The following is a 27,946-nucleotide window of genomic DNA, read 5'->3' on the forward strand; positions in this document are numbered from 1 at the left end:
CAGGGCTTCTCCTAGTGAAGCGGGTTTGTGGGGCAGCTTTGCACGAAACACGCTGCTAGAAAGACTTGGACGTAAGCCCAGATCCTCTTCTTGTTTTCGGTACTTGTGTAATCCACTTCATGATTACAGTTCTCCTCTCCCAGGATCAATGTTTGCATTTTTGTATTTATAGTACACATTAATCACCTAAAAGGTTTCATTCACGCTGGCAATTTAAAAATAGCTCAGCGTGGTGCTGTGGGAATCAGAAAGCAGCAAGAAGATGCGGTATTATAGGCAACATTAACGCTGTGAACCCTGCCCAACCCTGGACGCCGACTTTAACAAATAAAGGCTCCTGATTTATATACTAAGTGGGCTTAACTGCTTGCCACCACGCTTGAAATACTCACATCTCTGCTCGTAATGCCGGCTGAATGAAACGGGTTTTAAAGTAGAGGCATATTGGGAACGAGGAGAGCTTGGTTAGATTCCTCAATGAGCCGGCTCCTTTGGGAAGTAGCACGAAGCAGAGCAGAGCAGACTGTGGCGTCAGGGATCGCCCTGAGTAACGGCGTGCATTACAGAACATCATCACGATCACCAGGGTTAATAATGAATCCTGCAACAACCCGACCAAAAAAACACAAGAATAAAATAAGAATAAACAAGAATAAAAATTACTGCAATCACCGTGCCTAGCGGAACTGAATTGGGTAGGTGGAGAGGATATCTTCACTTTTTCTGAGAGAGCAGAGGCCGCTCAAACAATCATTTACATATATAATGAATGGGATGTGCTCTCAAGTTACTTAATTAACACCCGATCGTGCTCTAGTGGGAATCGATGGAAAGCGTTCATTCATGTAAATAGATCACAGCGTTGAAATCAATTTGGCCACCTGTAATTTAAAGGCTGCACATTTCAAACAGCAGAACGGGATCAGTCCTGTTTGTTTTGCCCAGTTCTAGTCACATATTTACGCGAATATAACGTGCCTAGTCCTTCAAATACTTTATCAGCAGTTTATCAGTGTGCGGGTAGGGCGTGCTTGTGTGTAAATATGAAGTGGTCATGAGATACACAGCCAGTGTTCCAGTTGCTAACAACACAGTCCGCAAACCAAATATTAAACTGTAGTATCCACATGCACAAAGCAACAAGAGTCTGTGTGCATTATGCATTGCATGAGAAAACGCTAAGCATTTAGGAGCTGTGTTAGCGATTCCGAACAGCTACACATTCAGGAAGTCTGAAACTTTCACTCCTTGTCCATTTCTGCGTGTTGTATAGTTCTTGTTCCACTAGAGGTCCCTCTTTTCATAGTTTTACTGCAGCGCGCATTGAGCGGCCACGCAACTGCACAGACTGTGAAAAATACTGCGGGGAGCGAGCAGCGCGCCGCCGATCAGACAGGCACGGACCCGCGGAGCGCGCCGCCGATCAGACAGGCACGGACCCGCGGAGCGCGCTCCCGGAGACTCAGGCAAACTTCGGCTCGGCAGACAGACGCGAATAGATCTGCAGGGATTGAGAAAAATAAAGCAAGGTTTGTGCAGAAAAAACAGAACAGCGGTCTGGGATTCACTCGCTGAACCATTCCGGTGCAAACATGGAGGATCTCGGTAAGCCTTTGAATAATTCATTCTCTCATATATATATCATATATATATATATATATATATATATATATATATATATATATATATATATATATATATGCTGTCGAAGGGAAACGGTGCGTGTTGCTGGCATGAACATAACTAGTTGCCAGGGGCAGGCCGCTTTGCCAGCACCGTGGTTGAGTAAGGGGGAGCCCAGTGTTTTGCAGAGTTGTGTGGAAGCGTAGAAACGCGCAGAAGTCCAGTGTTTCGTTGTTTTTAACTTGCAAACAATTGAATGCGTTCTTGCTTTGCAAGGATTCCGAATAGGGGAGGACTTTCCAAACTGCCAGGCTGGACTCTGCCTGGGTCGACCCGTTTAATAGTAAATCATTTTAAATGTGGTTGAGCGCTTTTTTAAGTTGGTTGAGAGCTGTCGATTTGGAGATTTTAATCGTGTTTTTCTTGTGTGGAATAACAAGTCCTTATAATAAATGCTTGATCGATTAGCCTAAAAGTTTCAATAGTGAACACAAGGCAAGTCAGTTGGAGAACTTGTGCACGGCGGGTATCTGCCGAGACGAATTATTATTATTATTATTATTATTTACTTGATACATGATAAGCTCAATCGACAATATTCCATTCGTGGAGCATATTTGCAAATACTGTGCCTGTTCCGGATATATATATATATATATTTTTTTTTTATTGTTGATGATGTGCATTTCAGATTACTTCACCTCATTTTGCTGAAGGCATTATTTCTGGTGTTTGTCATTGTTTGCTTAAGAATCATAAAATATGGCAGTCGTCCGTGCTAGCCGTTAATAAGAGCCCTGCTTCCCCGGAGCTGCGCCGGGTTAGGAGTATGTGTTGCTCCGGGCTGCGCGGTGTTGAAACGCGTTGTCTTGCACAAGGCGTTGTGAGAGAGTTAGCAGGGCGTGTGTTTGATAAGGCAGTGGCCTTATTAGTTTGCAGAAGTTTAAAGATACTCAAAGGTACGTTTGTTGGAAAAGTACATAACAGACTGACGTCAGATGTCAAATGTATTTGATACCGTGTCTGTCAATATAATAAAACTCAATCATAAAAAAACATTACATTTCCCATGGGGTGCCCTCTTAACCTTTCCCCGAAGGGCGTCTGTTCATAACGCGTCTTATTACCCAGAGTTTCGCTTAAACTTCATGCGAGTGTCTGTTTATTGCGGCGGTGGTAATTGTTCGGTGTCCAGGCATACCCAGCGTTACAGTATAATACCATTTGAAAATTATTATAACTAACAATGCGGAGACGCTGTCATTTTTAATTCCGATTTCTAAAAGAACACCTTAAAGCGTTCACGTCACACGCTTCATAAAACTGGAGCTCTGTTGGCAAGACATAAATTAATATTCAGGTGTTACTTATGTGTGCTGCAGTACAAAAGCACCAAAGAAATGCTTCATAGTTTGTTAGGTAGATGGTACAACCAGAAGAATCATGTTACTGGCATTAAGAGCAGCTGCGCAAATCATTTTTAAAAACACAAAGCTGTTCCCCTTTTTCTAAAATGAAATATATCTAGATATATTTGTTTATCTTTCTTCAGCCCTGCAGTTAAACTATAACGTATTTTATTGGGACCAGGTGTTGGACTTCACCCTGTACTGTGGCTATGGTCTCTTTAAAACAAGCATCTTCATGAGGGTTTCCTGGTGTCAGTGTGTGCAGCCCTGTATTTAGCGCCTGGGCTCTGAGTCACCAGAGCAGCTGAGCCAGCACCAGGTAGCAGCACAGTCCTTATTTATTGATTTCTTACTCTATTCCTGGCAGAAGTCTGGAAGAGTTTCTCAATCTGGGCAAACAGCAGCACTTCTGCTCCTTTGCCCTTTGTGTTGATTCCCTATGTGTGCAGTCCACTGGCAAGAGCTGCAAGTTTCAGTGCGCTACAGCGAGCAAAGACAGGCTCCTGTGTATGTACTGGAGACAGAGCTGTGAAGTGTGGTTGTGTTGTTTTAACGCTGATATAGAAAAGGTGTCGCCACGGAAATGAGTGAATATAAAGCAGCTCATAATGCATTTCTCTTGGTGTGGTGAGCAACCGCATTCTCAGTTATTTCTAGTAGTCACCAATAATGCTCTCTGGAAAAGATGCCAATTTTCATTTTGACTGTTTGCTTTACCCAGGCTTTGTGTGGTATAGTGTGGAATGGGTGAAACTGCTATGCAGTGGGAGTCTTGTTTGCATCCCTGAGGCCAGGCTAGGTGTGGTACTGTGTAACCCATGGTGGTCCCACGTGGTGTGAACGTGTCTGAAGCTGGTTTTGATGACGTTTCACCCTATTTTCAACCATGTGGAGGATGGCATATGTAAACCCTGGGATCGTTTTAAAGCTCGGTGTGAGTTTAGCATCGAGTATTGAAAGCACTGTGCTTTCCAGCTCGCACCTCTTTCCTGGGTGGCTGTGTGATGAGGAGCCCTGGTGATTTCACTGCTGTTCTGGGAATCGCAGGACAGCAGCGTTAGAATACTGTGCATGTCTTGCCGTTCCTCATTCGTCCGGGCATGTTCGCTTTGGCTCCAGTCCTGAAGCACATTGAGATGTTTCCTTCTCTGCATGCGCAGTGAATTCACCGGGTGCAACGTTATGCAGGAGATCTGAAAACAAAATCCTTCCACTGAGCTCATTTTAATGAAAATATAAAGGGGGGCGGGGGAGTTGATCACGTTCTACTGAAAAACACTTTGATCATGAAATGTGTTTGATTGGTCTTTGAAGAGGTCCCCTGAATCAAACTTGGGTTCCCTAAAGAAATATCACAGCTTTCAGTCCTGAAGCAACCCAGAATTAAAATTGACCTCCTTGAAATCCCTTGATCGGCACGTGTGCAAACCTTGCAAATCAGTGATATTGTTATTAATGCACACAAGCACAGCACGCAGAATTGTACAAAAATAAATAAATCTAATAAAGTCCGTTTTGGGGGATTGAAAGGTGGTTAGACAATAATAGAGAGAGAATTGTCAGAAGTTTCTGATTTAAGTTTAGCTGCTAATTCAGTTCCCGTGTGTCATCGCTTGCATGTCGCACAGAAATGTCAGATGAGCTTGCACTGTTTTCTGGTTTAAGGAATTGTGTTAAGTCAGTACCCGTTTAATGAAGCTCAAAATGTCTCTGCATTGATTGCTTCAAAATGCAGCTCTAGGATGTCGTTGAACTGCGTTTCGTTTTTTTGTTCTGGCAAAGGGCTGTGGTTGCAGGTGTTTCCCAGGATCCTAATGAGACCGCATGGTGTAAATCCCACAGCATGCAGGGCTCGGAACAGTGTCGGAACACGAAGGCAGAGAGTGGAGATGTTAGGCAATAAACCCTTCGCTGAAGTACAGTTTCTAGGGAGTTCCTCTCAGAAACAAAGAGCCTGAATCAAATATCCTGTCCCTCAGCATCAAGGACCTTTTCTGTTAAACACCTCCCTTTCCGTGTGAGCTCAAACACAGCCTCAGTGTGTCAGCTCTCTGAGTGACCATGTCCAGTTATTCTGTTCCTCTGAGCAGGAGTGTCAGACTCCAGTCCTCAAGGGACGCATGCTCTTCTGGTTTTCATTCCAACTTAAACTCAATTAACTTAATTGATCTAAGTATTTGTTCAATTGGACATTTTCATATATTTCCAAGTACAGTAGATGTTTTTTTTTTTTTTTTTTAAATGCAGTTGATTCAAGGTACACTGCCTATGAAACATTCTGAGGCCTGGAAAGAAGTGTTAAATTTGTGCAATTAAACCAGTTTGGTAATTGCGAGCTCGGGTGGAACGAAAGCACGATGTCAGTGCAGCCCTGCCTGAGCTGCTTTGTGTGCCTGGGGGAGGGGGACAGGCAGGCAGGCAGGCAGGCAGGCAGGAAGCAAGCTGCACATTAGTGGCTGCAGGATGTGCTCTGTGGTTCTTGGCTTGATCTGGTGCGATTGTGGAATGTCGTTGATTGTGCTGTGCGCAGGAATCCCAGGATATCCAGCTGCCTTAATTATGCTGTATAGAAGTGCTTTATACACTTGTATGCATGCATGCACTCCATGCAGGCAATGCTTCTCAACAGCAACATGATTCAGCTCAGCCTGCTGTTCCTGTATGTAGTGTGTTATAACTGAGTTGCATGGTTTACTCTCAGATCACCTCCCCACAGTCCTGTTTGCTGTAACTCAGCTGTCAAGCACCTCAAGGTTTCTGTCATTGAGATGCTGGCTGTGTCCTTCGCCCCTGGCTCCTGTCCTGCTGGGAGGGTTCTCTCTTTGGAAGTACATGAGAACAATGTAACTGTAATGTTAACGCCAGCTTGTTCAGTACATGCACGTTCTGAGAATGCAAATACTGTGTCTGTACGTCCTTAAATACACTGAGAATTGTGCAGATGATAAATAGCCTAAAAACACCGTACAGTGCTTGCTTACACATCAAATCAATTCATATCACTGTAGTGCAACTAAATAGGTTCACAATTTAGTGTGTATAATATACTCTGCATTATCTATTGCTGTCCAGTGTTCAGCTGCAGTATTTTATTCAGTTGTGTGAAATTGCCAGCCCTGGATCATGGATCAAAGCCTCCCGCTTTGCAGCTCCTGTATTTGAGAAGCATGTTGAGAATGGAATTAACTGCCATCGGATTCTCTTACAGCAGGGAGCATGTTTCCAAAGAGTTCGCTTTCTCCACTGCAGGACCTGGGCTCCTGATCAGAGATGGTCTGCTGCCTCTTTTAAATAGGTTATTATAGCAGCCCTGACACAGTCCCTTTCACACAATCTAGCCATGGTTTAAGTGTATTAAAATCCAATTCACGTGATGCATTGGTGGTGCATTACAGGTGCAGTAATATTGTATAAGAACTGGGATCGCAGATCACAGACCTGTTTTCAAGTGTATGAATATTCATGAAGAACAGCGTCTGCACTCAGGCAGGATAGACTGTGTCCATAAAGCACCAGAATGTGAGTGAAAGACTGCAGTCCGAAGCGTTGCTGGTTTCAACTGCCCTTGCTGTTCGATGTGCAGCTGGGTCTCTTGGGCAGTGCTGAATACAAAGCAGCTTCCTCGCTGCTGGGTCCAGATAAGCTGTTTTCATCAGCACCACCAGCTGCTTGCTCAGCAGAGCAGGAGAATGGCATTGATGGGGGCAGCGTTAGGCAGCAGTACTGAAGCAGGTAAGTCAGGTGGGGTAGTTCTTCCACTCTGTGTTTTAACTGAAGCTTTTAGCCAGCCCTGTGACGCGTTTCTGCACTGTGTATATGGGATCCCTGAGTCAGCTGCTCTGCGGTGGTGTAGTCTGGTACTGTCTGTGGTTGCATTCTGAAATCTCCCAGTGTTACTGCGTTCCTACGTCCTTCATTACAGGTGATCATTGCAAAGCTGCAATAAAACAAGCATGGTAACTGAAGCTCACTGGCTGTGTAGACTGGCAGCGTGTGCAAAAGGGGGAGGGTCTTTGAAAATGACCGAATTAATTCAAATTCAGGACTGAATGGCCTCACAGTTGCGTATGCCTGAGCCATCCAAAAACTCCAGCAGGCTTCAAGTCCTGCATTGTCCCAGATTTGGGCTGCAGAAATGCATCCCACGTGTTGCTCGGGCTTTGCATTGTTTCGCATTGGTTGTACTGGAAACATTTCTGCATGATTTTCATACATTTTTATTGCCTCCGGCATTTCAGTAATAAGCAAGCTCATTAAAATAATCCAGAAACGAACTGATGCTGCACAAGAAAAAAAACAGATCTATTTCCAAAGTAAGGCACACAGTGGTACCTAGCTTCTGCATTATGCTGTAACATTGTGTGGGGTGCCATTAAATCAAGATGATGTTAATATTGTCTTAGGCTGTTCTTTGATACTAAAAAAGTGAATCCTTTAAAACCTGAAAGGAGAGAAATGTCCAGCTGTCTAATGCTGTGTGTATTACAGCTGGAGAGGCTCTCCCAGACAGATACAGGAAAATAAAATGTGGGGCTCATTTTTAAAAATACTATTTTACAAAAATAGATCGCTGATATATATAAATTACTGTCGGCTTGCTTCAGTGGTGGTGGCGCTGCCTTTTACTCGGTGAAACATGAATGGGTCTGTTTTAATATGCAAGTGTGGTTGTCGCACGCTTTTTGTCTTGGTCTCAGCTGGTCCTCCAGCATGGGATTCATCATTTTATAAGAAGCCTTTCACTCCAGATTCCTGCGTCGTTACAGAGGCATTGCTTGCACCTTACCCCCTACACACTGTGCAACAGACGCACACACACAAGAGTGTTCTCCAGGAGATTGGGAGCAAGCCTTTATTATACCTGAGCTCTGCTTTGTGTTTTCCCTTTGTGTCGGGTAATGCTGTTCATTATAATCGCCCGAGTCTCAGTGTTGGGTTTCTGTGCTTCTCCATGCACCATTGTAAAGAGAAAGAGCTCAACAGCTGTGAATTGAGGAATGCTGCTCAGAACACACCTGTGTGAAGGTAAGCACTTGGACAGAGTGAACACCTGGGAGTGCTCGGGCAGGACTCAGAACATGCACTGTGCACTTCAGCAGCTCTGGAAGCCTGAGAAGAAGGGGGTGTTTGATTCAGAGCTGTACGCAATTAAGTCTGAGATGCCTCGGAGCCATCGTGTATCAGCTGGGTTATTATTTATTAAGGACAGATCTGGATCGGCTCTTGTGTGAATGGAGTCTCTTGTAACGCTGATGAGAGCTGCAGCGTTTTGGTGATTTTAGCCTCAATATAAATCTCAATTACGGCTTCTTGAAGGATGCCTGTGAACTGCCTGTTTGACCTCCTTTTCCTGGAGCTGCACATGATCGTCCTTGCTGCCCAGTGACAGCAAGCCATGTGTCTCCACCCACCCCCCACTTCTGCCAGCCTGACTGCTTGTATTGAATACCCTTTTCTGTTTTCACTGGGCTCAGAAACGCTGGCAGTGCAGAGGAAAGGGAAGGAACACAATAATGCGGCTGTTATTTTTCTAAGAGGAAATGATAAAATAAAGTTTCAGCACTTTTAAAACTTTCTTTAACTTGGTTTAAACAGCAGTTGGCGTTTTGAATTGTAATAGTTGAGATGAACGTTTTAAGCTTTAAGAATGTACATTTGCACTGCAAGCTTTGCACAATTAATAAAGGTAAAACACATTTGATTGGTTTAGCATCTTCTGTGCTTGAGACAAACTTGTTTTGTGTGTGTGCGTGACACTTAGTCAGGATTTGGTCAATCGCCAATAGAAATAACCTTTTTGAGATTTGAGCATTACAAATGATCAAAGAAGGTTATTTTGGTCTTTGAGCAAATTATTTAGGAAATGGAAAATTACAAACGAGCAAAGAACGAAACAGAAAAGTGAGTTTCACATTACACTTGCAGTGTGTGGTGGTCTCTGTTACACTGTGGCCCAGTCTAACGCTGGCATGTCGCATCCAGCAGAGCCGAGAGCGACAGTCGTTTGGCTCTGTGCGTGCGTTTTTATTACAGCTGGGGAAGATTACTATGAGAAACGTTTCTTACTGTTGCACGTGCATTCAATTATAGGGAATTTGGTGACTTAATATCAACAAATTGGTAATTGTGGAATGAAGAGACACTGAGGGAGGGATGTCAGCAGGCCGATCATTTTTATGAGATTGGCATCCTGTTTTTATTTTTGATGTGAGATATTTATTATGAATTGGATTTTCCATATTGTTCAAACAAGTTGGAACATGCAAAACTTTGGGGGGGGGGGGGGGGGGGTAAAAAAAAAAAAAAAAAAAGGTTGATTACAGTGAAAGAATGTAGTTTGTGATGGACAGGAACGTGCTGAATTTAGAGCAGTAGTACATGTAGATGCTGAGTAACCTCGACCACCCTTCTGATTATAGAAAGCCTCCCTGCTCCGTGTCCTCTTGTAAACTCTGAGTACATGTTTTGGTTGATGGGTTCCGTGAGAAGCAGCCAGAATGTTATAACCATGCTGCTCACATGGTCTCGTAACGTGCTTTAGGAGGGTGGTTTTACTAAGTTTAATAAGACGCACCTGTTACCTATACACTGATCAATCAAGCTCATAGTAAAACCTGGAATGGGTGAAGCTGCTATGCAATGGGAGTCTCATTTTTAGTACTGAAACCACACTTCTGATAGATACACACTTCTGACAGATATACTACACTTAAGAGGAGGGCAAACATTTGAAGATAATTAAGGTATTAAGCGTCAAGCTTAATAATTAGACCAGTTCAGTTAATTGAGAGCTTATGCTGGGATGCGAACCAGAAAGCTGCAGCCCTCGAGGACTTTGTCACCCCTGCTAATGATTTTAAGTCTATTAAACCTTTCTTTTATTTTTTATTAATTTTTTTACATGTTTAATCTCTGCGAGGAGAATCAACTCCTTTTACAAGAACTACAGTAAAAGATTCTGCTTTGCAGCAGGCAAACAGAAATTTACTAGATGCCTCCATGCTATTCTGCAGAGTGTGTCATGCAAAAAAAAAAATTCCTGAACGGGATGCATGGTGCGTCGCGAAACCAAAAGTGGAGCTCATGTGACGTCCTGATTAATGAAGCACCCAGGCGGTGTTTTTTGTAACTGGGGGGGCTTGCCTACCTGTTATGTGGCTTGGCTGTATTTTTAGTGGAGTATTTCAACTTGAGCCTTTGCAGGCAGAAGCATCATCGCTTTCTCCCTTTGGAACTGTAGTTAATAGGATAAATATACCCTGGCTTCCTCTTGAATTACCCCAGCATCAAACCCAGAACCCAGAGGATAGGGTTACTCTTGGCGCAGTTACACTCCCTCTCTCTCTGTCCTGTAACTGTATAGCCCTGCTGCTGCTGCTGCTGGACGGCTTGACTATTCTCTTAGCTGTCCTGAAAGTAATTCACAGGGGCTCAATCATACACCCCAGCATCACACAGAGCTTTTGCATGCATGCATTCTAGGGAAATGTGTTCAAACCTGCCCTCCTGTAGAAATTAGAAATGCAGCATTCCGTGTGCTGTAAACATCCTGAGAGGGAAGCGTTTTCGTAATTGTATTTTTTAATTGATTTTCTTTCGTTGGTGAAATACTTGGTAATGTGGTGGGAGGTGATCACGTTGGCTTTGTTAAATATCTGCCAGCTGCCTGTGCTGACAAGTGCTTGAGAAGCAGAAGAAGCATTGCAAAGGAAATGCCAAACTTCTGAAATATATAATGCAATCTGCAAATTGAGGAAGAGAAAAGTTAGCTAGTGGGGCGTACAAAGGATACGGGTGAAGGCATGAGCACATCTCTTGCCAAATTTAGTTGATCATGTTACCTTGTTAAATATAGATTGTATTGTATCAGTTTTACCTCCTAGTCTAGTTTTCAAGTTTTTATTTCATGCAGAAGCTTGTTTAATAATAATAATCTTTGTTTTTTATAGTGTAATTCATACAGCACATCTCAAAGCGCTTGACCGTTTAAAACAATACACAGTGATATTAAAAATGGACACGAAGCAGGTTACACATTAAAACAAGGACACACGACAAGTTTAGCCCAGAAACAGAGGACACACAGCACCACTACTGTACAACACACAAACAGCCAGCCCTACACAGACTCAAATGCCATTCTAAAAAAATTTGTGTTTTTAGTTGCTTTTTAAAAATATCAACAGTATTCGAATCTTATTTTCTGTGGGAGAGCATTCCAGAGTTTGGGTTCATAGCAACTTGAAGGCCCTCTCTCTGACCGAAGCCTAGATTGTGGCACTGTTAAGAGCCCATCATCTACAGATCTCGGGTTTCGCACAGGAGAATATACAGTTAACAAATCTGAGATATAGCTAGGAGCCAGACCATTCAAGGCCTTATATGTTAACAGTAGCAATTTAAACTCAATCCTGAACTTAACAGGAAGCCAATGCAGAGATGCCAGGACAGGTGTAATATGTACAAAAGATTTAGACCTTGTTAGGACAAGAGCAGCAGAGTTGTGAACATATTGTAGCCTATTAATAACACATTTAGAGGCTCCAGCAAACAATGCATTACAGGAATCGAGTCAGGAGGAGACAAAGGCATGCACGAGTCTCTCTGCATCAGGTAGAGAGAGAACAGGTCTTAAGCGGGCTGTGTTACGCAGATGGAAAAAAGACACCTTTTGTAATATTTGGAGCATGAGCAAAAATAACAGAGATTTCTCATTTCGGAACTCACTCTAACCTCTTAACCTCTGTCTTTATTGCAATTTAACTGCAGAAAATGTTCTTGCATCCATAATTTGATTTCCATCAAACAGCTTGAGAGTACAGAAACAGCTATTGAGGTATTAGGGTTAGTTTGAAGATACATCTGAGTGTCCTCTGCATAAGAATGAAAACTAACTCCATGGTGCCGGATTATCTGGCCAAGTGGCAGCAGATAGATATTAAATAACAGAGGCCCTAGAATAGAGCCCTGTGGGACACCTGTGGAAACCGGACTGGAATAGGACGAGTACGTCCCCATCGAGACAGATTGCTTCCTCTCCAACAGATAAGACTTAAACCAGCACAGTGCAGTACCAGAGATACCAACAGAGGTCTCTAGGCGCCTAATAAGATCATGGGTGACTGTGTCAAGTGCGACACTAAGGTCCAGGAGTACCAAGATAGATAAGCCTCCAGAATCTGCAGCAATGAACAGATCATTAAAGGCAGCCTGAGTGATTGACTTAATGTTACGATACTTGACTGTATGCTGGTTTAGTCAAAGCTATTGGTAGCTCAAGTTGAAATAGTATAGCTATATGGTCAGAAATAGCCAAATCAACAGCATGCAGATTATCAACTAGCAGGCCAGAGGTAATGACCAGATCCAAGATATGACCCCGATTATGGGTTGGGACATTTACATGCTGAGTTAACCCAAAAAAATCCAAGAGAGACAATAACTCACAGGCCAAAGGACAGTTCTGGGAATCAGCATGGATGTTGAAATCACCTAATATCAAAAGTCTTCGTGTTCATCTCTCCCCCAGACTTGTCACACGACCCACAGTGAAAGCTGCTTTGCCTTTTTTAATGGCGAGAGTTCCTGATTTCTAATTCAGTGGAAGCCAAGTACTTGAAATTTCACTTTTTTTTTTTTTAAGTTTTAGCCCTTGTTTTGCAGTAGAAGTTGGAGAGTTGTTTCTCAGACCAGGTGTCTTAAAATACAGCTCTGTGGGAGTGCAGTTGTAGGGTGATGCTTTGTGGCACATGACGCTTCCTTCCTATGGTTGCTGTTTTAGCCTCTTAGCTTGAAAGACCAGACCCTTTGAGGTTACATGTTCTTGAGCTGTGATGAGTTGTTCTGCACCAGGATCTACAGCAGCTAGCCAACACATTGATTGTCCTTGATCAGTTCCTCTCTTGTGCCCATGCAGCTCTCCAGTCCAGTCTGGTTTACATCAGTTGAAATGTGAAGTGTTTTGAAACGCTGTACAGTGGATTGGAATCCTGTTGTGATTAATGTGATGTGATGGCTGTCTACCAGCATGCCTGCAGCGGTTTGCATTATAATGAAGTAGGTTAGGCACACCAGCACACTGCACACAACACTGCACAGCAGCACTTTCTCAGTGGAGGGTGTTTGCACAAGACTGCTTGTCAAGTTGCATATCACTTGCTGCTTAAAACAGTGCTGCATGCTTAAATTAAAGCCCATTTATTCATGCCCCAGGACTGACAGACGCACCGTTTCCAGTTTACGTGGAGCATGTATTGGGGGACCCCCCCCCCCCGTTGTCCTCTGCACTGGAGACTCTGCTCTACACAGGCCCCTAACACACAGCAATGGGAATCATTGCACCATGCTGGTTGCAGATACAGCAGCGAGCACTACTTACCTGACTCTCAATCTGGTGCCACTTATCATCCTAGCTTTTTAAAATTCCTGAAATTCCCTCTCCCTCTCTCTCTCCACAACAATGCGGTGTTGTGTGCTGGCACCCCTGTGATCAGGGCTGTGTGTTAGCAGTGAAAGGAGTGCAGTGTTTGCTCTTGAAAGCGCCTCACCGCCCCCTCCTCTGGTCGGGACCCTGCTTGTGTCCGCACCGGCGAGCGCAGGCATGCAGGGAATGTACTGGGATGAGGCAGTGTTGGGATCCCATCTGATAGTGAGCAGGGGCGGGCTGCTGCCCAGGGAACGCAGGCATTGGAAGATGGAGGAAAGAATGTGGACTCGAGCCCTCTGCCCGCTCGTCCTGGAGAACCGAGAGAACAAACTAAACATTTCAATCTTGGATGTTAGCTGATTTTTGAGCTCCGTACAGTGAGGTCAGAAAAGAATAGCGAGAATCGTTTGCATAAAATGCAAAAAGGATGACTTTCTGCATTAACGCAGAACTAAAAAGGTTGAATTTCCTTTTCTGACCTGCTCGATTCATAAAGAGCACACTTCTCTGCAAATAAATCTTCAATGTCATTTGTCCCGACCTGCCTGGAGTGCATTCTGAGTTTGCAGGGCTATTTGTGTATAAACCAGCTGCGGTCTGTTACTGATTTACAGCTTGGCCCTCCTGATTGAGAGCTCAGTGCATTCCCCTCATGTTTAGTCCCTCTGCCTTGAGAGTTTTATATCCTGAGCGAGTGCTCAGACTAATTGAAGGCTGTGCTGTCGACCCCACCTGAGCTCAGGTCCAGCATGTCAGCTCATTGCTCTTTTACATGGCTTGCACATTGCATTTTATGAATGCCTGCTGACTGATCACAAACACTACCGGACAAGTCCCAGCACAGAGTAGGGGCTTTTTTTTTTTTTTTCCCTCTCTCATGGTATTCTGTTTTAGGTTATTTCAAGTCTCGCCTTGTTTTATTTGTTGCATAACATTTTCACTCATGTGCTGGGGGAAGAATGCAAAGGACACCCATTAGGTTTGTCAGAAAAACCACAGTATTACTCTGGATACTTGTCCTAATTTCTCTGGTCAGTTTACCTACTATTTTTTCTTCAAGTCCTGGAGCCAAAAGACCAGCTTGGATCTGCCCCAGGGCAGTTGGCTTCACAGCAGAGGGTGGAGGCAGAGTTCCAGGTACAGTAAATGGAGCTGAAACACAGGGAGGACTGCAGCCTGGCTGACCCTGCCAGGGTCTGGGTGTCCTGTCCTCTTCAAACCCTTTCTTCCACCCCTACGGCCAGGACCTTTCTCACCAGGAGGCTTGTATGTAATAGCAGAAGCAGCGCACCTTGTCTGGCTCGTAGACAAGCCTCACGTAGATCAGGGTGGCAGCTTTTAGGATGGCACACAAACAACGTTAACGCTGGCTGTGAGCGTTGAACCGGGTAACGTTAAACAGGTTTGTCTGTCGCATGGCAAGCAGTTAGCCTGCATGATGAATGGGCGTATGGCACTTCTCCCTGTTACGAATAATTTTTACACAAATAAGTAAATACTTTAAATCCTTCAAATTGTGTTGGAAGGCATTACTGTGCATGAGGTTGGTACGTGAGATACAAGTTGGAATGTAACCTCTGTGGGGCCTTTCAGAGACTCGTGCATTTCTGTTTTATTCTCCTCCTTTATGCATTAATAATTCCTAGTGCTCTTAGACAGTATAGCACAGTCCTGTTTTTGAGGCTGTTTGTCTGAAGCTTGTCAGAGCACATTCTCTCTACCTGCAAAAAAAAAACAAAAAAACACAAGCCTTCTGCTTTAACTCAGTGCTGCCACCTTCAGGATGGTCGGTAGAAGTAATCAAAGAGGACACCGTTTATAACGTGAAATGCTTTTGATTGTCAGACCACATGACAAGCAGGAAGAGAGAGGAAGATGGCTCGCAGATACCCAGCCTGACCTCCTGGGGAGCGGCCACTACTATGGGAACTGATTCCTCAGGAAAACATGGCCCTTCGGGAGGCAGGAACTGTTTTCAAACCAGGACATCCTCGCGGAGAGGGCTGCTTTACGGTGAAGCTATGAAAGCATCGCTCAGATGCAGAGCTGTGGTACAAATCCAGGGATGTGCTCAGAACTGACTTCCCCTGCAGGGCTGTTAGTGTTTGCATTGCGAGGGCTAGCGCATCATTAGATCAGGCTGCACTGCTCGTTCCCTGTTGGAGAAACCCACTCATTAATCACTGAACAACACACCGCAAATAAAGAAGCCAGTAACTTCATTCCATAGCCAAGTCTTATCTAAACCAAATGCTTTTCCCCCGACAGTAACACTGTGGCATTGTTTAAATAGCATTTCAGTCTAGGGAGGGATTTACAAAGCCCCCTCAATAATGTGAGGAGCCATACCTGTTGTACCTGAACTATTTATAAGACTGTATATATGAAAAATAAAATCTCTTCTGGGAGTCTGTCCATTGCATTTCCTGCTGGAATGCACGTTTGAACTGCCGCTCGGTTCGATGTGCATGGCCCTGCAGGACTGCCGCATGTAGTTCCTTCCACGTTTAGAGCAGATTAAAGTGACTGACTACAGTCGTTTTAATAGAGGAATGAGGACACATGGCGCGCCAGCCCCTTCTAGCAATAAAGAAGACTACAGAACTGCAGGATCACTAGGTCATTGTTTTTAAAATCAACTGAAGTTCATTTGGAAGTTTCAAGTTTCAAGCGCTGGAATGAGTTGGAACTCTGTTGGCCAGGAATCAAAGCAGGCTTCAGGGCTCCCAATAGGAACTGCGTGCACCTCTCCCACAGGTCAATGAAAAGAACAACAATGGAGCGGTCCCACATGGGCCTGTGTGTGCCCTGCTGGTGTAGAAAGTCATCGCTGCTTCCCTTGGTTCAGCTTTGTTTCAGTACACAAGAGCAGGTGTGGTGCATACAGCTGGGTTAAGTTCCACTGCAATACTAATGGCTGTTACTACTTTCACGCTGGCACATCAGAGCTGTGGGAACACTTTGAGAGCGACCGACTCCTGGATTAACTATTCCACCTCCCGAGGTAGTTCGGAGCCGTGTTAATTAATATTGGAGTAATTTTACCCTGCATTAGCATGGCTAAACCTGCTAAACCACTTCAAAAAGTAACACAACCTAGTTTTTTTTTTAAATTTTTTTTTAAAGGGTATAAAATGAAAACGTTAATTTTATAATAAAAAAAAAAAAAACTAGAATAAAAATCTAAGTGATGTATTTCAAAGTGTGTTAACCACAGTTGTGTTTCTCAGTGGGATTGTCTTTTTTTAAAAAAAAAAAGTTATAGTATTGGCTACAAGGATTCAGGGGAAAAGGGCTGTGTGTGTCTCTCTCTCTCTCTCTGTGTGTGCGTGCGTGCGTGTGTGTGTGTGTGTGTGTCTGTGCGTGTGTGTGTGTGTCGTGCGTGTGTGTGTGTGTGTGTGTGTGTGTCTCTCTGTGCGACGAACGCAGAGACACACACAGAGAGAGTCGCACGCACGCAGACACACAACACAGGTGTGTCTCTGTGCACGCAGAGACACACTGTGTGTGTGTGTGTGTGTGTCTCTGTGTGTGTGCGTCTGTGTGTGTGCGTGCGTGCGTGCGTCTGTGTGTGTGTGTGTGTCTCTGTGCGTGCGTGCGTCTCTGTGTGTGTGTGTGTGTGTCTCTGTGCGTGCGTGCGTGTGTGTGTGTGTGTGTCTGTGTGTGTGTGTGCGTGCGTGTGTGTGTGTGTGTGTGTGTGTGTGTGTCTCTGTGCGTGCGTGCGTGCGTCTCTGTGTGTGTGTGTGTGTGTGTGTGTCTCTGTGCGTGCGTGCGTGCGTGCTCTGTGTGTGTGTGTGTCTCTGTGCGTGCGTGCGTGCGTGCGTGCGTCTCTGTGTGTGTGTGCTTGTTGAGTTAAGCAGTAACTTTGCTGTTTGTTGACTGAGTCGTGATTACTGTGCTCCAGGTCAAAGTTTTTACTGTCTTTTATTGTTAACAGAATAGTATTGGAATTGCTATTTCAGCAAACAAGTCTGCCTGGAGGGCAGTAACTCGCTCTTTGCTAAGGTATGAAACACACAAGGTACCCTTGTAAATATTTAGTCACCCACATTGCCGTCTGTCAGAGCTGTGATTCATGCTGCGCTCCCCCAGGTTACTCCTCCTTCACAGATTGCTAGTCATGCCTCTGCCTGAGACGGCTGGCTCGGGGAGTTTCACGTTAGTCTCCTGTTTTCAGAGTGGCGAGCTGAACTACCTGCACTAGGACTCTTACAGCGTGGGGTACGTACTGCTCTCATGCAGGGCTGGGATTCTCATTGCTCTGAAGTGTGTGTTTGAACTGCTGTGCAGTCAGACCTTACCGCTGAAGAGATTACTTAGCAGGGTGGGTACTGTGGATCTGGGTGAGTGTCTGGAAATCACATATTTACTGCTTTCCTTTATCATTTGGGCTATTCAGCTAGCAACTAGAGTACAGTACTGTACCCCTTTCAATACAAACAGGAGTTTGGATACCATGGAGGGTCTGCCCACCAGAGCTGATGTTGCTGGAATCATGTTGTGGTGCACTTCTGCAGTGTAGTTTGCGCGGTGCAGATGTGATGAAGATCGTGATGTCTGTGTGAGGTGTGACTGCTGCAGATTCCAGTAATTGTTAGTTCCCCTATGAGATGATGAAATATTAATTTCTTGCTTGCACACATTTCAAAAGTTGCTCTCCTTCCAACCAACAGTGGCAAGTTCCAAGTGTTTCCACACATCAGTGTGTGCTTTGCACTGGCTGTTACTCGTGTCCAGTATTATTGAGCTTAACACATTGCCAGCTCTGGTGACCTGCGTGCGACACTGGCTTAGTTCTGGGCTGCTAAAGGAAGAAGACCCCCCTTCCCCTCTACTGTGGGCTGCTACTGTAGTAATAATGCACGCAGACTGAGGTTTGTGTTTTCAGCCCTTTCTGTTTTTCAGTGGAAGTGGTTGTGTCATGTCCAGTGTCTTGGACACGCCGTCATGTCTATTGCTGGCCATTGCTTGTGGCAGCAGGTCAGTCGTTGCAGTAAAAGTAAGACGTTCGTGCTTGTGCCAGTGTGAAGCTGTTCGGAATATGATCAGCCCCTGATAAAAGGGTGAATCATTTCCTTCCTTGCTGAAGGAGCAGGGCGTGAATGCATTGCAACAAGAAGAGATATGAATGCACACAAATATTTCACAGAAATCCAACTGGGAGGGGAGGGGGGGTGTCCTTCTCTGAATCAAGAAATGCTTCAGGCTTTTTTTTTGTTTATATATTGCCACATGTGTATGTATGTGTGTATGTGTATATATATATATATATGTATATATATATATATATATATATATATATATATATAAAAATAAAAATTGTGTGTGGTGTGTATCTGTAGAATTCACAGAGAGGGCAGGTGCTGTTCTGCATTGCGTCCTACTGCTCCTTCTCAACATGGCCAGACTCCAACTTCCATTCAAAGCACAGCGTTTGCACAGCTGTCCTCCCATGCAGTCCAGGGTTCAGGTTCCTAAATGTCATGAGACTTGGCCGCTATCCTGACACCCCCTGCCTGCACCAGCTATGTATAGCCTGCAGTACTCTGGGGTCTGGAGCAGGAGCCTTGTGTCTTGCCAAGCTGTGGAAGATGGAGAGCTTGGTCTGTAATGAACAGGTGGCATTGAGGCCCCCTTTTACTGCCTTCCTCCTGCCCTGGGATCATTACTCTCCTCTACTGTCCCCTTGATCTCTGACCCTTTGCTTTATAGAGCGGGCTGTGAAACTTGTCTTGCAAGTTGCAATTCTACTGAACCGCTGCACAGTATAAATAAATGGTGAACTCTCTCTGCAGTCAGCACTCGTACGCCATTCATGTGACTATAGGACTACAGTATTTGTTTTTCATTGTAATAAGTTTTCTTTGCATGTTTCTTAATTGAATGCATTTGCTGATCTGCTGGAAGGTTGCTGACAGCAAATGTTGCAATGCAAGACTGATGCATGGCAGTGAGAGTCGTGGGGGCAGCTGCCTGCTGGGTTCAGTCCTGTGCTGCTGTCCTCAATCTGTACTGCTACAAGAACAGGTTATACAGAGCACTGGAACGCGCCAGAGCCAAGGGAAGATGAATTATAACCTTGGCAGGCATTAGTCATGTCTGCGTTCATGTGTAATTTAAAGAAGAGTGTCGCGTCAGGGTTGGAAATAAGACTCCCGTTGCATAGCAGTTTCATCCATTCCAGATTTTAATACAAGCCATAGTATACAAGTAACAAGCTCGGGTGTTTCTTTATTAAACTTCTAGTAAAACCAGGAGTGGATCAAACTGCTAGTCATGTTACCGAAGTGTTTCAATTCCAGATAAACCCGGCATTTCAAAGTACCGTTCCTCTTTCACACTGTAAAAGGCATTGCCTGCTTTAGTAAACTAACATGCTTGTGACTGGGTTTAGGACTGTCGTACTTGACGTGGATTTTAAAGCTTTTACCGAATCAGATCCTTCACAAAGCACCTTTTCAGCTGGGTGTTCAGTGCTGGGGCAGGGGGTTGTGATTCGTGAGGTCTGTTCAAGAATTTATGAGCTCATTAAACTGCTTGTTTCATTACACTACATGATGAGATAATGACATGTAACTGTTTAAAATGGCACTGTACAGTCCCACAAACTGCCAAGTTGACCGCTGGGGAAAGCACAATAAATACCTCACATGTGTATATTGGCTAATTCCTACAAAGTAGTGGATTTTTCAAGTTTGACTTCAGAGAACGAGGGAGAGATTAAAGTGAGTTCAGCGCTGTGACGGAGGTGTGCAGCTGCAGTGCCGGGCAAGCGGAGGGATCGAGTCTCCTGCACTGCATCACAGCTGCTACGGTGCAGTTTTAAATGGGGTTGCTTCTGGTAAAGTGGAAAGGATATCGTTTCAAAGAGCAGTGTCATTAGATTCAGACATCCTGATGGAATTTGTACAGTTTAGAGTTCCACTTAGTGTTTACAAGTACAGTGTATCGATCTGCCAGCAGCACAGGGCTGCATTTGCTCAAGTGCTTTGATGACTGTGTTCAGAGCAGCAGCTGAAAGGGATTCTTTTTATTAGGGTAACAATAATACATGAACATAGTTAGCTGCTTGCACAGGACTTCAGTCTTTTAAATTCTGCTACCATTGATAGCAGCAACATACCTTTAGCTGAAATGCAGTTTAATGTCCAATAACTAGTTTCTTGTATAGTCTTTTCTTCCACTCTCCTCTATCTATCTTGTAACATGTTTTCTTTCCATCCAGACGCTCTGTTAGCTGACCTCGAGTCCACGACCTCCCACATCTCGAAGAGGCCCGTCTTCCTGCAGGAGGAGACGCCCTACTCCTTCCCCACCGGCAACCACACCTACCAGGAGATCTCGCTGCCCCCGCCGGTGCCCCCACCCCCCTCCGCAGAGGCTCTGAACGGGAGCGTCCTCGACCCGGCGGACCAGTGGCAGAGCCCAGCCAGGTTCACACCCCAGCAGGTGGGCTTCACCCAGCTGTTATAGCAAACTGGAACTAGCATTGCAGTGAGCTTCACCCAGCTGTTATAGTAAACTGGAACTAGCATTGCAGTGGGCTTCACCCAACTGTTATAGCAAACTGGAACTAGCATTGCAGTTGCACACACATTATTTTAGATCTGCTGCAGTAACAGTGTATTACTTTCAGGGAGAAGCTGGCTGGCTGGGTGTAAATTATTATTATTATTATTATTATTCTTAAAAGTGACCATGTGCGACTGTTGAGACATTTGCTCTCATCCAGGGGAACACTGAGTTGTCTGAACTTTTGCTTTCTAGCCTAGCCAAACACACTAAAAATCTAAAGAATTCTTTCCCCCCCCCCCCCCCCCCCCCCCCCCCCCCCCCCCCCCAGGCTGTGAAAAGCATCGCCTCTGTTTCACGAGAGAGCGGCAGCCCTCCTCCCAGCCGCCCCAGTGAGGAGGACCACGTGTACAGGTGCGTACGCGGGGCGGGACAGCAGGGCATCCTCATCATGTAGGGAATGTCCCATTCTCCCAATGCGTTAGACTTGGGAGCACTCTTTGGGTGGGCAGGAGAACTGAAAAGCTTCAGCTGAGCAGTACAGAGAGCACGAGTGTAGCAGGCAGGTTCAACTGTAACCGAATCAACTTGTTCTAATCAGCCCAGGCATGGAAAGAAGACTCCCGTTGCATAGCAGTTTGATCCAGTCCTGGTTTTACTATGAGTTTTTAATAAGCCAGAGCTTGTTACCTATATACACTGTGGCTAATCAAGCTAATAGTAAAACTTGGAATGGATGAAACTGCTATGCAATAGGAGTCTTATTTCCATGCCTGCAGCCAGTGCAGATTTTTGAAATGCATCCTGGTAAGGAGTGCAGCAGTGTTAGAATACAATTCCTGTTTCTCAGCCTTGCACTGTAAAGAGGAAGCAGCCTCGTGCTACTGTCGCTGGAAGCTGATTATAAGCAGGCATTTGGTCAGGAATCTGTGGGGGGGGGGAGGGGGGAGGAAGCTGGTTACTTTATTGAGGATGACAGCAAGCTTGGGTTATCTTCCCAGGGTGTTGTGATTTCCACAGGCAGTTCTGTTCTGCAGCCAAATGTTTTTACAAAAAGAACATTAATCCTAGTTAATTGAACTGAACCAGGTTCATCCTTCTGCTTTGCTTGGAAAGCCGCAGTAAAGATACACAGTTAACTGTTTTTTGTAGGCTTTGTGTTCTACAGTAGGCTGTGATTCCTTTAATAAAACATTGCATTCTCATTGCTAGTCACCTGACACACTGTTCTCCGTGTTATTAGGGTTCAGATTATGCATAGGGTTCCACAGTTAAGAAATTTTTCACGTCATGGCATTTCATGACTTCATGACATGCAGTAAACAAATCTTCATTCCATATTGTCCTTCAGAATTCCCTTGGAGCAGACAAACGTAATGTCTCTGCATGAGGAGTCTTTCGCTGTGTTTCTTTAGCTGGTATCTGGCACCGTACAAATTGAACAGAGACTTTCTACAGTGCTGTGCAGTGGGGTCTCTGCATGCATCTAATGACCCTAATCAATGTTTAATAAGCTGTTTGTGAGGGCCGGGCGGATTATTACTCTAATGCACACTGTTGATGATGTGGGAAGTAATTGACTTGGAGAGGTTGTGGGCAGCCCCTCTGTACAGCGCATGGGCGTTTCAGTGTTTAATGGACTGCCTCTTCACTCCCTTCTCTTCTCCGCAGTTTTCCCAACAAGCCAAAGACTACTGATCCCTCCCAGGCAGCCATGAGCTCGTTCCTGGGCAGCAACCTGTCGGAGCTGGACCGGCTCCTTCTGGAACTGAACGCTGTGCAGCACAACCCGCCCTCCTTCGCCACCACAGGTACGCCTCTTGCTGCTCTCCCAGGCTTGCTGTGTACATGACAAGAAGTGGAGACCTGAAGAGAAGGGACACTCCTTCAACTGGTCAATTCAATACAGTGAAAACAAACTCATCATGCATTTCATCTATCTAGCGTGAGCATTATTTATAGGTGTATGAGATATAGATAGATATATACGTTTTTGCTCATAAGAGCCAACTTTGCATCTTCTGCTTTAACGTAGCTTTGTCAAGGGAAAGTGTGTTTCATACAGTGGAGGTGCCACATCATAGGCTTTTGATGACATAACTGGAGCCACAGTAATAAAAATGAAATTATTTCAAAAATTAACCACGTCACAGTGCACCCACGTCTGAAGATGAACAGGGCGGCAGACATTGAAGAGTTACACAGCTCACATTGGAAGGACTCTAATGGGTTCTCCTTAAGCAGGGGTGCGAATAAGACTCCTATTGCACAGTGGTTTGATCCATTCCTGGTTTTACTGTGAGTTTTAATAAGACACACCTGAGCTTGTTACCTATACACTGGGGCTAATCAAGGTCTTATTAAAATGTGGAATGGGTGAACCTGCTATGCTTATAAAGTAAGGGCGAACCTCGTCACCCCTGCGCACCGTGGGATTGCTTTGCTTTCGGTTCTGAACAGAAACGCACTGGAGCAGTGTTTGGAGTCTCTCTGATGCCTTTTAACCTGTGGTGCCTGTGTTTACCCTGCAGAGGACACCATGCCCCCCCTGCTTTCGGTCAGCACCACCCACTACGGCGTGCAGGAGAACGGGGGCTCGGCCGGCAAGAAGGCTCCCCCTCCCGCCAAGGAGAAGCCGAAGCGCAGCGGAGGGCGTGGCATCGAGGACGTGCGCCCCAGTGTGGAGAGCCTGCTGGATGAACTGGAAAGCTCTGTCCCCAATCCAGCGTGAGTAAAACAAACCCTATAGATATCTGTGTCTGCCTCCCAGATTAACTTTATTTTTGTGGATCCTGTGAAATGCAGTGATGCTAATGCATCCTTTGGGGGTTTCTTTCTGGCAGTAGAAGCTGTTTTGGTAATAAGAAAAACCAGAAAGAATGCTGCCTTGTTTCAGTAAGTCTAGATGTATCCAGATTTGAGTGCTGACTGATTCTGGCTGTGTCTGGATGTATTCTGATTTGAGTGCTGACTGGTTCTGACTGTGTCTGGATGTATCCCGATTTGATTGCGGACTGGTGCTGACTGTCTGGATGTATCCTGATTTGAGTGCTGACTGGTTCTGACTGTGTCTGGATGTATTCTGATTTCAGTGCTGACTGGTTCTGACTGTGTCTGGATGTATCCTGATTTGATTGCTGACTGGTGCTGACTGTCTGGATGTATCCTGATTTGAGTGCTGGCTGGTTCTGGCTGTGTCTGGATGTATCCTGATTTGAGTGCTGGCTGGTTCTGGCTGTATCCTGATTTGAGTGCTGGCTGGTTCTGGCTGTGTCTCTGCAGGCCTGCCTCGGTTGCGGTGCTGCAGTGTGATGTGGGGGGCGAGAGGCAACGAGACACCCCCACCCAGCAGCAAGCCCGGATATCAGCCTCTTCCGCCACCCGGGAGCTGGATGAACTCATGGCCTCCCTGTCTGACTTCAAGGTGCAGAGCAATGTGAGTGACCTGCCCGGGCTGCAGCTACTAGCGCTGCTGTGGAGATCCCCCGGTGGGGAGCTCCGTCCCTGGAGACGCCCAGTACAGTCACTCTGCAGTGTGACATGCATCTACTCACCCACTAGCTCAGTATGCAGTGTGACATGCATCTACTCACCCACTAGCTCAGTATGCAGTGTGACATGCATCTACTTACCCGCTCGCTCAGTATGCAGTGTGACATGCATCCGCTCACCCACTAGCTCAGTATGCAGTGTGACATGCATCCGCTCACCCACTAGCTCAGTATGCAGTCATGCATCGCTCACCCACTAGCTCAGTATGCAGTGTGACATGCATCCGCTCACCCACTAGCTCAGTATGCAGTGTGACATGCATCTACTTACCCGCTCGCTCAGTATGCAGTGTGACATGCATCCGCTCACCCACTCGCTCAGTATGCAGTGTGACATGCATCCGCTCACCCGCTCGCTCAGTATGCAGTGTGACATGCATCCGCTCACCCGCTCGCTCAGTATGCAGTGTGACATGCATCCGCTCACCCGCTCGCTCAGTATGCAGTGTGACATGCATCTACTTACCCGCTCGCTCAGTATTGCATTGCTGATAACCCTCAGAACGTTTTTACTTAAATGTTTCTTTTTGTTTGTTTGTTTGTTCTGTGAACTGTTCACGGTCATAACCACGGCTCCGATGGCTGTTGTGATTATTCAGCGCTGTTAGGATCTGTAGCTGTGTAGGAACGTCAGTGTTCACTGTGTTTTACACAAGTCTATGTTAACACAGGTTTGTAACAACATTATAATGATTTGTGTGGCTTCCTGCTCAGGTCCACATGCTAAATTTGAGCTGTCTGCAATGTTTTTATGGTAGACATTTTAGCTGTGAATGTTATGTGAATATTTAGTTAATGTTATGGAGTGCGGTATTTTAACAAAGGCACTCTCTCTGTTGTATATTTCTGCTTCGTTGGTGTTCCAGGCTTGTAGTAATCTAGTACAAATCTCCAGGACCTGGCTATTGAAGTCAAACTGCTGAATAACCTAAATCTATTTATTACTCGAGAGCGGTCTGATCAAACTGACGGCCACGTTGCAAAAAATGCCATTTGTAATGGCCGTCTGCTGCAGCAGATGTGAAAAGCACAGCCTTGGTTTAAGGTAGAGTGAAGTGCACTGTGCAAATAGAGCAGAACACGACCGCTAGAGATGTGGGGGGTTGGGGCGGTTTATTTTATTCACACCTCTTGAGAAGTGTGCAAGTACTCTATAGAGTCTCTCCCTTCCATTTCTTCTTTTCCTCAACTGCTATCCTTTTTTCTTTTTTTATTTGCATTATTCCTCCCTCCCTTCCTATACCCCAGCCTAGCTCCTCAGCCTCCTTGGCCTCCGAGCCTTTCTCAGAGCAGGATCTAGCCAGCTCAGATCTGATCCTTGCAGATGCTTCCACCCCCTCTCCTGAAACCCCAGGTTTATTCGTCACCTCCTCTCCCGCCCCGCGGACACCCAGCCCCCTGGGGCCGCTCCACATCGATGAGGAGGGCAGCGGTGTGGAACACCTCCCTGCCCCCCTCGCTGGCACCTCCCAGCGGGACCCCAAACATGCAGCTTCTCAGCAGCCGAGGCAAGGCAAGCAGACAGGCAGGGAGCCGGACTCTGACGTCATCATTGATGTCTCCTCCTCCATGCTGTCATCCAGACTGGAGTGTTTAGTGGTGCTGGACAAACCTGATCCGCCAGGACAGGTGAAGAGCGAGGGCAGAACGGAGGAGAGGCAGGAAACCATGGCCAGTACTTTGGAGACGGCTGGGCTGCAGGGGCAGGTCACCTCTGAGCTCTGTGCCGTGTCAGAAACGTCAAAAGAACACGAGGCCTCCCTCGACGAAGCCCTGGATAAGCTGCTAGCAATGGAGTTTGAGGAGCTGGAGAGAGAGGACCCCCACGTGGAGGAAGAGGTGCAGGAGATCTGCGAGGAAGCCGTCGTGGCCACAGACAGGAGGGAGGCGTTCCCGGACACCACAGGACTCCAGCAGGTTCCCGTGAAGGAAGAGGAACCCAGACCGACCCCGCTGCCCAATGGGAACGGGGAGGAGAAGGAGCTCCGTGAAGCTGACCGACTCGCACAGCAGCAGAGCCCAGAGCCGGAGGAAAACTTTGAGCTGCCCACGGCTCAGCCTCTGGTGGTGGAGAGAATCTCCACATCCAGCCAGGCAGGCACAGTGCTTGAGCTTGGGTTGCTCTGGATGCATTGCTGCATAGTTTTTATATCTAGAGCTGCATTGGCTTGCGCATGGCTTGAAATGACCAGTGTGGCTTAGTGTTGTGCTTATATAAATAGCATTTATAAATTGGACATCAGTGATTTGCAGTGTATTGAGACAATGATATTATTTCAGGTTGAGGTATTTAAACTCGTCCTGCAGTGCACACCAAGAGGTCCGGTTACTGATTGGAGCTGTGGCAATGGTATGCTTCTTAATTTCTATTTACAGTGCATGCACAGGTTCTGCAGGCGTGTGTTTGCAACACTTGGTATTCTTCAGAATTGCTTTCACTGGATTAATATGACTACCAGCTGTGCTGACTCGGTAGGAATGGGAATGTTGGTATAGAATGCTACCATGCGTTTTCCCAACGAAAGCGTGAGCAAACGAGCATGCCCCAGCTGGACCGAAGCATGGCGTGCTTTTGTGATCCGTTCTTTGTGTAATTGATGGGACAGCGTGCCCTGTGATCCCAGATGAAGTCGTTAATCAAGCAGACGAAGGAGACGTCGAACGTGCACCCCATGTTCCGCGAGGACCCACCGCGACGCAAGCTGGGCCCCGTGATCTTCCACAAGAGCAACTCCCAGGACAAGCTGATCGAGGAGCTGCAGGGCAAGCTGGGCATCAGCAGGCAGGAGCGCTGGAAGAGCCAGCAGGAAGACTGGCTGACGGAGGGGGTGATCGTCACGTCCAAGCCGCTGCGCACACGCCAGAACAGCGGCCCCGGGGGCCAGCAGGTACAAAGGGAAAGCTGCTCGGATGCAGCCCGGCTCTGTGTTCAGATAAGAATAATTAATAAAGCAAAGAAAGGAACTGTGCTTCTGGTTGAGTTCATTTTGTTGGCTGTATAATTTGTATAAGTCGGTGGCTGCATACATATTGTGATCATGTTTTCTTTGTTAGTTTCTTAGTGTAGATGCCAAGGATAAGAGTGAGTAAATATTTGGCTGGATTATGCAGCGCATCAGCAGAAAGAAAACCGACATTTAATCACTTTAAAGATAATGACTTTCCCAGTATCTGTTTGCTTTTTTAATCACTGGAATTCCAAGGTTTTATTTTGTAGTACAAATATGTTTGTATTGTATTGTTTAACTAAAAGAGTTCCCTTGAGCGAGAGAGAAACTCCGAGGCAACAATGAACCAGCTGCAATCATACAGCATAAAAACCTGAAGAGTTGACAGAATGACATCTCAGCTGTGTATCTCTGGTGCTGGCAGCTCAGCCCTGTATCTCTGGTGCTGGCAGCTCAGCCCTGTATCTTCTGGTTTTT

General features: G+C 45.8%; 1 protein-coding gene across 2 annotated transcripts; it reads left to right on the forward strand.

Moving 5' to 3' along the window:
• The first annotated feature begins 1,440 nt into the window (after positions 1-1,440).
• LOC121307781 (paxillin-like) lies at positions 1,441-26,839 on the forward strand. Of its 2 annotated transcripts, none has more exons than XM_041240061.1 (7): positions 1,441-1,605; positions 20,684-20,907; positions 21,296-21,384; positions 22,642-22,781; positions 23,502-23,697; positions 24,253-24,406; positions 25,770-26,831. In XM_041240061.1, exons 1-7 carry the CDS (start codon positions 1,593-1,595, stop codon positions 26,721-26,723), a joined length of 1,770 nt encoding a protein of 589 aa, XP_041095995.1. In that variant the 5' UTR covers positions 1,441-1,592; the 3' UTR covers positions 26,724-26,831. The 2 variants fall into 2 exon arrangements, with proteins under 2 accessions (XP_041095995.1, XP_041095994.1); XM_041240060.1 differs by lacking the exon at positions 1,441-1,605 and adding an exon at positions 16,303-16,462 and having other exon boundaries at positions 25,770-26,839.
• The last annotated feature ends 1,107 nt before the right edge of the window (positions 26,840-27,946 follow it).

The sequence above is a fragment of the Polyodon spathula genome, chromosome 58, assembly GCF_017654505.1.
Source record: "Polyodon spathula isolate WHYD16114869_AA chromosome 58, ASM1765450v1, whole genome shotgun sequence".
Taxonomy (NCBI): domain Eukaryota; kingdom Metazoa; phylum Chordata; class Actinopteri; order Acipenseriformes; family Polyodontidae; genus Polyodon; species Polyodon spathula.

Coding starts and splice junctions, on each gene's coding strand:
- LOC121307781 (XM_041240060.1), top strand. CDS start 16,372: ATGGCTGTTACTACTTTCACGCTGGCACATCAGAGCTGTGGGAACACT. Junction 20,908..21,295: donor CCAGGTTCACACCCCAGCAG/GTGGGCTTCACC, acceptor CCCCCCCCCCCC/CCCCAGGCTGTGAAAAGCAT. Junction 21,385..22,641: donor GAGGAGGACCACGTGTACAG/GTGCGTACGCGG, acceptor TCTTCTCCGCAG/TTTTCCCAACAAGCCAAAGA.